Source organism: Micropterus dolomieu, linkage group LG23 (genome assembly GCF_021292245.1).
Source record: "Micropterus dolomieu isolate WLL.071019.BEF.003 ecotype Adirondacks linkage group LG23, ASM2129224v1, whole genome shotgun sequence".
NCBI lineage: Eukaryota > Metazoa > Chordata > Actinopteri > Centrarchiformes > Centrarchidae > Micropterus > Micropterus dolomieu.
Window position 1 is genome coordinate 25143641 of NC_060172.1, and position 12391 is coordinate 25156031.

Consider the following 12391-nt stretch of genomic DNA (forward strand, 5'->3'; position numbering starts at 1 on the left):
TTCATTAGGTGCATTTATACACGTTTCCACTAATCATCACAATAAAATCTCTCAAAATCTCAATAACATCTGAAAGAAAATGCCTGGTGAAACCACGTCCAGAAGAATAAAGTGGTAGGCTACATGGAATATTTTGCTCTCTCTACTGTGATTTCCCAATCAGGGTCTATTCTGTTCATTGTCAGTATAACAAGAACAATGTTTTGGGATACCCTGCTACCTTCTCCCCCAGACCTTTATCCTTTATAGCACCAAACTCACACGCTGCACCGCCAGGAGCAAAAAATGTCTGTGTTAAGTTCAATGCTGTCTGAATTTGGTTTATCGGGAAAGCTGATACCCAGATTGTGTACTGGACTGGACTTTACCAACCCCTGGTAAACTCGAACACAACACGCAGTATATGTTAAGGGACAATGCAGGGTTCTTGCTTTGAGATTTGAAGGTAAAACACCCTGTAAGACAAGGGTTAGGGAAAAGGACTCAGCAGGTACTTTCACGGTTCCTTCCACTTTCCCGTGATGCACTGCGCGATTGTAATGCAGAGATGTACGATACATAACGTTAATTCCTTATATGTAAAGTTCATAAACATACATATTTGCCGGAATGCTGCAGGTATTTGTAATTTAATCTACATGTAATTTGACCATTAAAAGTTGGCTAGCAAAAAGAAGCCTAAGCGGAGTGTTACGGAAGTTGTCGTTGTTATGGTGGTAACTTAACCCGTCACTAAGGAAAAAACGACAGACTCGAGTCGCGGGAGAATAAACGTTAACAGAGCACCCAAACCACCCCGTGTTCCTCTTTACTTTATGGTTTCTAGTGATACGTGTTGAACATGGAGAGACATAACTTGGGAAAAGAAAGGCTCATTGTACCCACTGATTTTACCTCACCAGCGGTTTCAAGTGAGTTGAATTGTTCTTGCCGATATTTTATGTTAACATTTGCTCGTAACGTCAAGCAACGTTGCGTTCAAGATGTTAGCTAACGTTAGCCTACATTGCAATTTAGCACAACAGCTTAGCTAGTCTGCATTCATTTGTCCGCTCAAGCGGTAACTATTTATTAACAAGAAAAAGAGGTTGTATTTTTTATGGAGGGGAAGTTGTCATGTTTATTTTGTTGACTTTCTTGTAAGCTCAGTGTGAAAGGGCTCCACTTAGGAAACATTTGATACATAAAGGCTTAAACTCTACGAAGATAGACTATATATTATTTTATGTTATGTAGGGAATATCCAAAAAGACCTGGTACCACCGTCGCATTTCACAACGAATGTCCAGTCTGCTGGAGCACACAGAGGCACACAAATCCCAGGGACACTGCCACCCATCTCCTGGATAAACCCAGCGCGAACATCAGTACCATCAGGGGATCCCAGTCCTGTCAATCCATGGCTCGCCATCACTCAGGCCCAACAGGAAATCTTGGAGTTGAGGAAGGAAAATCAGAGGATCATGATGTTACAAGGAGATGGCATCAGAGGAATGATCCCTTTGGATCGCCCATCAGACCTCAGGGCAAGGTATCCCACAATATGTTTCATATGGTGAGAAATATCATCATTGTCTATCAGTTATTTGGCATATTGGGTTCATGAATAGCTCCTCTTTATAGGGATGAAACGGTATGAAAATTTCATATCACGATTATAGTGACCATAATTATCACGGTTATCAGTATTATCACAGTATTGTAAAAATGTGCCAAAAAATATTAAAATGTACTGATGCATAAAAAAATAAAATAACAGCTTTTGTATTATATAGATATTACAATGACCCCGTGGACAATTACATGAAAACAAATAAGTCTTTAGCGTTTCTAGATATGCTGGGTGGTTGACTAAACTGCGTAAAGTGTTATCATGTGTTATCATGTGCAGTGGACGAATAGACTCTGCCAACACACGACGCACACAGCAACAGAACAACGTGTGGTGTTTTTTACAAGAGCAGCAACACTGAGAGCTTCAGTTTACACGCTGTTAGCAAGTCAGAGACAAACCAAAGCTAAAAGTTAACTCACCCTGCGTTCACTACACGGTTATTTTCTTCAATCAAGTTACCCTCAGCACTCTCATAAAAACTAAAATATGACCGGACTTCAGAGTAACTGAAAAATCTCCGCCATGTTGTTATTGACCCAAACAAACCCACGTTGCATTCTGCGCATGCGCACTTGCTTCTGGGAGACGCTGGACAGTGTTTGCCGTGAGATTATAACAGCGTGGTTAACCTTACCCAGTTATCATGGTAATAAAAATGTGTACGGAATAATAACCGTCAGGAATTTTACCATGGTTAATTGTTAAAACCGGTAATCGTTTCATCCCTACCTCTTTCTCAAACACAGATGTGCAGAGAGAAGTGAGCAGTGGTCAAGATGGGAGTCAGAGTGGCATCTGGAGGCAAAGAAGCACAAGGCCGAAGCTGAGAGGTTGAAGGGCCAGGTGGAGGCCCTGAAGGACACTGCAGGGAGACACAGGGAAGAGATGAGGGACAGAGACAACACCCTGAACAGGTAGGAGCTATGCTTATGTTGATAAATATTCAAGTAATTGTACAGTTTGGCCAGACATTCGTTACATAACTTAACATTTCAGCAAATTTTTTTTAGCAAGCTTAACATGGCATAACCTTTTATACGACAGACAGAGCCGTGAGTTGGAAGCAATGCGTGAAGAGCTATGTAAGGCTAAGACTGAACTCGGCCAAATCAGAGAGGAGCTCACTCATCGCAGTGCACAGAAGGAGAAAATAAGCTCACAGGTAATTCTATTTACCGACCAAACATTTAATTTCTAAACTGATGTTGACAAATAACACCTAAGTTACTGACATCTTGTAACTTATTTTGGCAGTCTGTAGTCTGGTGTTTCTAGTACAGTCTTGTAGTCCTAATAATAGCTTATTGTCACCTGACAGTTTTAATTTAGTTTCACTACGATGCGTTTAATAGACTATTATTCTCCTGTGTTTAACATTTTTGTTTTTTTGCAGCATGAAAGATTAAAGGGAGAGTCTGGTGAGCAAATTACAAAGCTGAAGAGAGATATAGAGAGGAGCAAAGAGGAAGCCCAGGAGCTTGCTCTGAAGGCTGAAATGGGCAGGTTACAGGCTGAGGAGGAGGCCAAACGGCGGACTCTTAGACTGTCACAACAGCTGGAGGAAATGCAGAAGAAGCAGGAGGTGGAGGTGTGTAGCACAATTTCTGAAAGGAAATTTACATACTGATTTGAGTGACTTCAATTGTCACATGCATTTGCTCTGCTCAAGTATCGCTGAGCGCAATACTGAGCATGTAGCACAGCGCTGTTCTGTAACTGACCCTTCACTCTGACCTTCCTCAGGAGGGAAGCAAGTGAAGGGATAACCTTGGGGATCAGTGTTGGGCAAGTTACTCAGAAATTGTAATATATTACTAGTTACTTATTACTCCTTAAAAAAGTAATACTATTACTTTACTTATTACTAGGTGATAAAAGTAACTAGTTACGTTACTATATTACTTTCCAGTGTTTCCCACAGAATGACAACCCGAGGGTCAATATGTGGCGGTCAGCGTTGATAATTATCCAAATTATTGGCTAATTATGGGAAACACTGCTTTCACTACTAACTAATATCATATTCAACAGCAGCAAGGAGTGTGTATTTTACAAGGTATATAGCCTAGGCCTAACGTTTCTTAATGCCACCGGCTAAAATAAAAAATAAAGCAAGTAAATCCCGACTTTTAAACAGTGGTTTTTCTGCACATGTAGCCTATTTATAAGAGTATTCAGTAGTTACAAAACGTTGCGTTAATGCCACTCTCCCGTCCAAGCATCAGTGACAGTAGCTGCTGGAGTTTCTTTCTGTAAGTTTCACAATTACTGGGAATGGTAAAATTATTACAGTAACGCCCAACACTGTTGGGGATCAATTAGATATTGCGTCACTATTTGTATGTGTTTTAAATTGTCCATTGTTTCACTTTCAGCTGCGCCAATTGAATGCTTCCCACTGTGCAGAGTTGGATGCTGCAAGAAAAACAAACAGTGAACTACAGGACAGACTTCAATCAATGACCTCAGAAATGCTGCAGCTAAAAAGCACTCTGATGGAGGTAACGACTGAGAGAAATGGGCTGAAAGAACATTTAAGGTACCACATTCAATCTAAAACTAAAGAGAGCTAAACATTTATAGTGCTTTGTAGTCAGATTGACTGATTTTTTGGAGGGGGGTTTTGTTTATATTTCAGCCAAATGGGACAAGCTTTTGAGACACAATCAGCAACACTGCACAGCCTCAGAAATTACATCGGCCAACTTGCCCCAGAGAAAGGAGAGAAGGAACGATTAAATGACACCGTTGAGGTGAAGACAGTATATACAGTATTGATTGCAATCAGCCTACTGTAAAGTAATTGCATGGGGAAAAATACTTAAGATCTTGTTCCTTTCAGCAGGTTAAAGAAAGAATTGTGGAGGAAATGAGTGTTAAATTTATGAATTACCATTCATATTATAATAATTTCATCCCATTATGTATACTTTTTATTCTAATATTATCCATTTTGTAGAGGCTGAACAAAGAGAAAGCAGCTCTTCAGATGACTGCAGAGCTTTTGACAGTCAGGCTTAACTCTGTTAATGAGATACTCACCCTGCAAGAAGAGAAAATGGTGAAGAAGGTGAGTGTTTGTTCTTCACTTAAGCTACGACTGCCCCTCTCTTTTCCACCGTTGTTTGCAAACCAATAAATCACAATCAACAGTCAAGCCAAACAAGTCTCGCCGATGTCCGCCTGAGATCGTATGTTGGCATTAAATATATTGGAAATAGCAGCCAGCGTGCAGTGGTGTGTTTATGCTAAATACTGGGTCCTAAGTTGTTGTTTTAAGTCTTGATCAGTCAGGAGGTTTTTACACAGAGCCGAAGTTGGTCTCCTCCTCTCCAAAACAAGCGGAACAGCTGATTACAGCAGGTAATTAAGCTCGCTAAACATCATGTTCCTCCGACACTCCGGCGACACTGACATGAGTCCTGCAGCTCTTGTTGCTGGAAATGTTTTAATAACCTTCCAAACTGTCGCGATTTTATTTTTGTGTTGCTTTCTCTGTGCTGGAGTTATTTTAAGAACTTTATAGCTTTATCCAGTTTGTTATTAAATGTGTTAAACGGACTTTATCGCGTGTCTCTTATTATACTCCCACACAAAGAAGCTGCTTTAATGGTCAAGCAAGCCTATAGTTTTTCATTATATTCCAGTCAAATCTGATGTTCATTTATAAATGTTGCTCATGGATAGTGGTTACAAATAACGATGCCTGTGCATCGCTGTGTACAGCCAGGCCTACAGCCTACGTCAGCTGGTTAATTTGGCTAATCTTCACAGGTCTTTAGACCACGGTGGAAACGCACACAACAGTGGGCTGAAGGGACCTTTTGGTTCCTTGAAAATAGACCTGGGGACTTGGTATAGTCAAAAGTCCCTGGTACTTTTGGTCAAAAAGCACCTATAGCAACGTATGATACAGGACTGTGCTCATAACACATGGTGAGCAGTAGCAGGCTGAGCCACTGCTGTCCTATGTAGACCGAGGATCTACCTATCATTGTGTGTTGTTGTAAAGTTTTCAAGAGTAGTCTTTATCAAAAGTCTGAAAAAAGAATGTCTGAAGTGTGGATGCACTTCATGGATCTTCATCTAGACAGGATGGCAATGCCCTGCAGGAGTAATTCAGTTGGCTGAACACTTCACCTGAGGTGGTGATATCCACATGTGTATATAAAGTATGACTCAGCAGGTGACATATAAAACATTTTCTTCACTTTTGAATCCATTTTGCATACATCCGAAGTTCATTTTGGTTAGTTTGGAATAAATGTCTATTTGTAGAAAGTTGCTTGAGTAAACAACTGGTATTCTTTTGTTTTTGGCAGAGGTTACAGGGTTGTTGCATTAGAGAGCAGATTACTTTTTATAAACTCTGGTGTGTTAATATAGCTTTAGGAAGAAAGGAAAAAGCTCATAATTTTTAAATGCTTTAGTGTGCTTTGAAAAACATCAAGGCTAATTTCTAAGCAGTTATTACCCATGTTCATATGAAGCATTTGCTGAAGTGGTGTGTGCATTTACCATATGTGTGTATATGTTTCAATAGACCTCAATAGATCCACTTGTGAAGAATGGATGTGAAGGCCTTCAAGTGCTTCAGCTCTGGAGAGAGAAAGTGTTCAAGTTATGTGTCCAGCTTCGCTCAAAGGACATTGAACTTAGAGGAGAGAAGGATAAACTTCTTTCAAAAGTATGAAATCGATCATCTCTTAGTATACCACAGTACAATCGCACCCACTGTGTTTAAAGTGTGGTAACGTATTGGTCTGTGCTTTAGGCCAGATCCATGGAGCAGCAGCTCCAGCAGGAGCAGCACCGGGCTAGTGTGCTCCAACACAGTTTAGATGACAGGATAGCTGAGCTGGACCTGGAGAGAGTGGAAAAAGAGGTTAGTACCAGAGCAAGTGATGTGATTTACATGGCTGTCTGCAAATTTGATGATGCACAATAAATTTGTGGCTGCTTAGGTAAGTGATAAACACTCGTACATTTGTACCACAGCACAGAATGCTGACAATATGAAAACTGTGCTAGATTCCCATAGCAGTTGAGGTTTTAAGAACAGCAGCTGGTCACGAAGACGTTCTCAAAACTGAGCATCACAGTAGATTTGAGTAAGATACTATTATTATGTGGATGTTTGTTTTTCTTCCCAGACACTGAAACAGGACTTGGTCAAGGCTCAGAAGGAAAACTCGCTGCTGAAGTCACAGAATCAAAAAGAAGAGGCTGAACTTAAAACCCTTACAGAAGCAGTTCATAGGTAAAAAATGAGAGGATCAGTTTATTGTTCCTGCCAATGTTGAAAACGTAATTACAGTTAATGCTGCATTTTCACACATTCTGCCTGCTCCTCACAGGTTCAGTTTGGCATTTGAAAGCAATGTGGCAGAAGTGGAATCAGCTCAAACGAGGCTCAACACTTTCACCCAGAGGCTAACGTTTGCTAAAGGACGAGTGGAGGCAATCCAAGGTGTTAATATGATGGAGGTTAATGGTGCTGATGTGTGGTAAAGCAAGTACATCACAAATGTTTTTGTTTTTTCAGGTTTGACCATGAGGAGGGTTGCACTGCAGAAAGTTCAGCAGGCCAGTAAACAGGAAGAACAGGCTGCTGACAGGTGTGAGGTTTCAATAGTCCTTTGTGTCTTGTTTTACAGATCATGTCATCATCTGCAGAATTAGAAAGTAGCTCTCTAATCAAAGTAGACACGAGACAAAATGCAAAGCATTTATAAATTGCTGCGGTGGTTTAATATCTGTTGCCCCTACATCTGCAAAAAGTTTTCCATAAACACACATATCAGAAATAAATATAATATAATGTTACATGTAATGTGTACTTTGGAAAACATTTTATAATTGGGTTATGCCTGCAGCTAACTGCCAGTTATGTTTTTCACTAAATTGATCACAATCATTTACTCCAGAATGGCAAAATGAATGCACATTGCACTTATTCTGTAGCCCAAAGGGATGTTTTAGAAGTGCTTATTTATTCTGATCAACAGCCTCCAAATCCAAAATATTAAAATTTCAATATGAAATTAATAAAGTCAAACCTCTGTTTTGCATTTTAAAAGCTGTAAACAGCAGATGTTTTTATGTATTAATGTTTAAGTGATTTAAAATGCATCATTACTGGTAAGATTTTAAGTATTCATTTAATCCATCAACCTTTTCAGCACTAATTCACAAAATTAGTTGCCTAATTCATAAAGTGGTATTGTAAGCTTAACACTGTCCAGATAAAAACATATTGCTTTCTTAGACTTTGATATTGGGCTGGTTATTATGTTTGAAATCAGTATTGCGATAATAATAAGAATATTTTTTCTGATACTGTATCAACATATATCAATTTCTGACAATTGAATGCAAAGTCAGTTTTGTCAGGAGGTATTACATGTTGCTTTCTGTCTGTTTAGAGTTTGGCTTGCTTTGTTATAGTCTATGCAGTTGCTTCTCTACCTCTCTGCTTGACATTCTGCTCCTTTATCTGCTCTGCCATCTTGTCTGTGTTGCCCTGCAGCATCACAAACCTCCAGACAGAGCTTAGTTTGGTGTGTGAAGAGAGAGACAAGCTCACAAAGGAGCTCAAAAGAACCCCGGAGCTCATCGAGAAAGCGCTGGCTGACCTGAAAGAACAGTGTGAGCACCCTTACAACTCACATCACCTTATTATAATGCACTCTCTTTGTCTGCTGGGTATCTATGTTTTGGTAATGTATGTGGCTCTGTTTACCTTTTGTACATCCTCCTCAGATGAGAGCAAACTGAGGCAGCAGCAGCAGGAGCTGGAGCAGAGCTGGATGGAGGTGCGGCAGGCTGTGGCTGGCAGAGAGGAGGCGGAGCAGAGCTTGCAGCAGATCCAGGCCCAGCTGGAGGAGACCAAGGTCAACCTGGAGAAACTCCGGTCTGAGCTGCTCAGCCAGCAGGAGCACAGCAAACGTGGTGAGGCATCAGCTACTTTAAGCCGTATGACTCTTTTTCAGCTTTGACTTATCCAGGGAAAGCAGGCTGAGCACTCCTGCTCTTTTTTAGAAATGCCCTTCATCACTGTCTCCACATATTCACACCTGGCCACTCTGTCTGCTGGGTAGCTTCACTGGAGTAGTTGGAGATTAAGTGACACACTGAAGAGCACCTTGATTGTAGTTGTTCAGGGAGAGTTACTGAGTTTCCCTAATACGTGCCTAAAAATGATGCAAAAATTCAACCTGACCACTTCTTAAGTTTAAACCTGCATTAAGGGATAGCGTCACAGATTTTCAAGTCTGTATGAAAACAATAGTCAAGCACATTGACAGGGTTTGCTTATTGTAATCATTCCTCCTGTTCAAACTGGCCCTTAAACGATCCTTCCCTAATGCCAGTGGGGACACAATCCACAGTCCTTGTGGATTGTAAAGTTACAGGCTTTTTAGTATAAAATTCCCTCTTTGTGTTTCCCTGGGCATTGTTCCCGGTTGAGCACAGTGGAGAGATTATAACAAACAGAGGGAACTTTATACTAAAAGACTTTAACTTTGGAAGATATCTGCTGGATATGAAGCATGTGGACTGCTGAAACCTAATATTAGCTTCACATAACATTTGGAATTAATTTTTGCACAGAACGAGTGCTGTGGAATTTGTACTCCATCACTTACTTTGAAATTGCTTTAAGAGGGGATTTCAGGGCCAGCATGAACTTAAGGAATGATCACAGCAGCTAATAATAAGTCTTTCATTGTACAAATGGTCATTTAATTATTGTTTTAAGATAAACTTGAAAACATGTGAACCAACTCCTTAGCTGTTTTTTTTGCCATTTGGGTGCAGAAACATGTTGGAAACACTGACTGACATATTGTTTTAAAGTTGATATGGTAAACTTTTTAGCAGGCAGTTGACCATTTACACGTCCAGCAATTATGCCGCAACATTAGCATTCATTTGTAGTCCAGTTTGTGTCCAGCTGAGGAAGTCCAATCTCATTTTAGCTCTGTTTTCCACCTCCTCCTGAGGGAAATATCTGGGTCTTAAACTGCTAAATGTTCCACTAACATACAGTCTGTGTTTTAGAGCTTTTATTTTCTGAAACAGCTGCATGCTGCGGCTGAAAACAGCACTATGACAGCAGCAGGAGTAAAACCAAAAACAATGACCTGAAAGTCGGTATAATCTGAAGGGAACTGTGGAGTCGGGTGATCATTTTCTATGTGGGTTAGTCGCTATGAGCGACTCCATTGATATACATGCCGTCATGTGATCCATTGGTCACATAAAAGTATTGATTATAGCGGCTTTAACGATGCAGACATCAAATCCACACTGTTCAATTGAATTTCTTTTAAATATCAGGTCTTAAATCTCTTCACTGTATATTCCTCTGCCTTTATTGAAACAAAAGATCAACAAATGTTTTCCAATAGTTATAATTTGAAGGGCTTTTTTTTACTTACCTTGAGGCTACTGCCGCCTTGCTATGTTGCAGTCTTTTGTGCGTTACCGTGGTTTCATTGTAAAAACTGACAAATCTGGAGTTGATTCAATCTGCTCCTTGTTTGTGGAGGTCTTGCTATCTATGAAAATTTGCTTACAGATGTAATAACATCTAATTTATCCCCTCAGGCACAAATACAGCATTAAACTGTGTTCCTCACTTTGCGAGATACTGTATTAAGGAATGGTGCATTTGTTTTTCCCCTTCAGCCCTGCAGGAGAGAGTGTCTGAGATCCAGGACCTCTGCGCTGAGAAGCTTAAAGAGATGGAGGTTCAAGTCAATACTGCCAGGAGAGATCACACCAAAGCAGGTAGCAGGATTAGCGCCACGCTACCTCAGCCCACAGCTGGTTACGATGGGGGGCTGAAGTCATAAATGCAGAATGTGATTTAATATGATTGGAATTGTTTACACAGCCTATAGCAGCATTTCCCTGTGGCTTTTGATCTGTCTGTATTGTCTGTTGTAGTTATGACTTTGCGGCAGTTTGAGAGAGAGGCAGCAAGGAAACAGGATGAGATGAGAGAAACTCAACATTTGGGGAGCAAACACACAAAGTGGGACGTCCAGAATAAACAACTGAACGAGACGAAGAAAGACAAAAATCTACTGCTGGTAAGACTTTTTAAAACAGAAGAAAGAAGAAAAAGTTATTATTTATAAAGTCTTTATTTCTGTTGATGGCCTGTTGTCTGTTCCAGGGCACCATTGCTGAGAGAGGGCTGACAAGTGACTATACAAGAGCTCTGCAAAACTCTGCTGCTCCCAGGGAACATCGAGACAAACCTTCAGAGAGGAATCGCTCTGCAGGAGCAAAAGTCAAACTACCTGCAGATGGTATGTAGTGTCCCAACTCCTCGTGCATCAGAATCAGACATTGTCCTAACAGTTACACAGACATGACTGATCTAAAAAAATGGCCTGTCTGTATCCTGTCAGAGAGACTCTGGTCTGTTTTGGAGGAGCTCCATACTCTCAGTGCTGCAGTGGTAAACAGCTCTGAGGACTCTGCGGAGGACGAGGGGCAGATTGACAGCGTGGGACCATCCACAGACAGTCTGCACAGCTGATACCTGACGATGATTCATGAGAGCCAGTGAACTCACCTTTAAATTGTACAAAAGGTGGGCAGTGTTGATGCTTTAGGAGCTAAAAATATACAGTGGAAAGAATTAGTTTGAGCCAAACTCAGAAGACCATGCATGTCACATTGCTACTGGGTGGATAAGAAGAATCATAGCTATCTAGTGCAGACACAGTATGCTTAAATGTAACACAAATGTAAATTCAAGTTTATAAAACACAAACAAACATAAAACACGTCTTTGCGTCTGAACATTTTCTTCTGTAGACATTTTTGTGAAATCTATACAAGCATGTCTCAACCAAAGTGAATATCTAGAGTTTCAGTTTCAGAATAATCTTGATATATTATTTTAAATGCTATTTCCCTTTAAAATTGGTCCCAGAATAGTTAATATTGTTTCCATTGAGTCAATGAAATGCTCCAAAGTTTAACATCACCCTTTGATAAGTGTTGTGTGAAGATACATTCTTAAATGAATATTTTAATATAATATTTTTACTGCAGATTAAATAATAGAACTGATGTTTATTTAAGAGAAATGGACAGATGCTGATGACTTCAGTAAATATGTAACCGGATTTGTCAGTTTGAGCTTTTTATCAGATGGCAAAGAGAAGCTGCCAGACAAGAAAACAGCTGACATATGTGAACAGAAGTCTGACTCTGATTGTAGAAGTTTATGGTCAAAGTATTTCTTTGTTATGCAGAAACCTAATAAAATATTTTTATATTGTAATTCTGTGGCGTTTAGCAGTATTTTGGGAGATGTTGATGATGTGAATCTCATTTGCACTACTAATTATCAGAGTTCAAATCCATATAAAGAGGAGCAACTAATCTTAGCAGAGTTTTTAAATAAGTTAGAATTTTAAATAAAAGTTTTTGAATTAAGATATAATTTAGAAAAATAAATACCCAGCAGTTTCTCAGGTTCATAGTTAGCTGAGAATGTTGACTTTGTTAATTTTATAATGCAGGTTTGAATGTGATTGGTGAATCTGTCTTGTTTTTATCGCATGAGGACAATTGGCAAGACTTTTGTGATTTCATATAAAAAGAAAATCGATATTTTCTATTTGAAGTTCCTTTATAGAGGTCAAATTTTAAATGGCTGCAATCATAGGATGGATGATGATAAACATCATGATGAACCAGATAATTGTGCTATTTGTCATGTTGTCATGAGTGCTAATAAATTTTGCA

The 12391-nt window shown here is 39.7% G+C and overlaps 1 protein-coding gene across 2 annotated transcripts; it reads left to right on the plus strand.

Moving 5' to 3' along the window:
- The first annotated feature begins 524 nt into the window (after nt 1-524).
- Nucleotides 525-11924, plus strand: cchcr1 (coiled-coil alpha-helical rod protein 1). Of its 2 annotated transcripts, XM_046041030.1 has the most exons (19): nt 525-911; nt 1237-1531; nt 2362-2529; nt 2660-2777; nt 3009-3203; nt 3991-4154; nt 4254-4368; nt 4575-4685; nt 6159-6302; nt 6390-6500; nt 6769-6875; nt 6973-7085; nt 7161-7233; nt 8145-8263; nt 8378-8566; nt 10310-10411; nt 10571-10716; nt 10803-10938; nt 11041-11924. In XM_046041030.1, the coding sequence occupies exons 1-19, from the start codon at nt 842-844 to the stop codon at nt 11169-11171; spliced, it is 2607 nt and encodes an 868-aa protein (XP_045896986.1). In that variant the 5' UTR covers nt 525-841; the 3' UTR covers nt 11172-11924. The 2 variants fall into 2 exon arrangements, with proteins under 2 accessions (XP_045896986.1, XP_045896987.1); XM_046041031.1 differs by lacking the exon at nt 525-911 and having other exon boundaries at nt 1422-1555.
- Nucleotides 11925-12391: the final 467 nt, after the last annotated feature.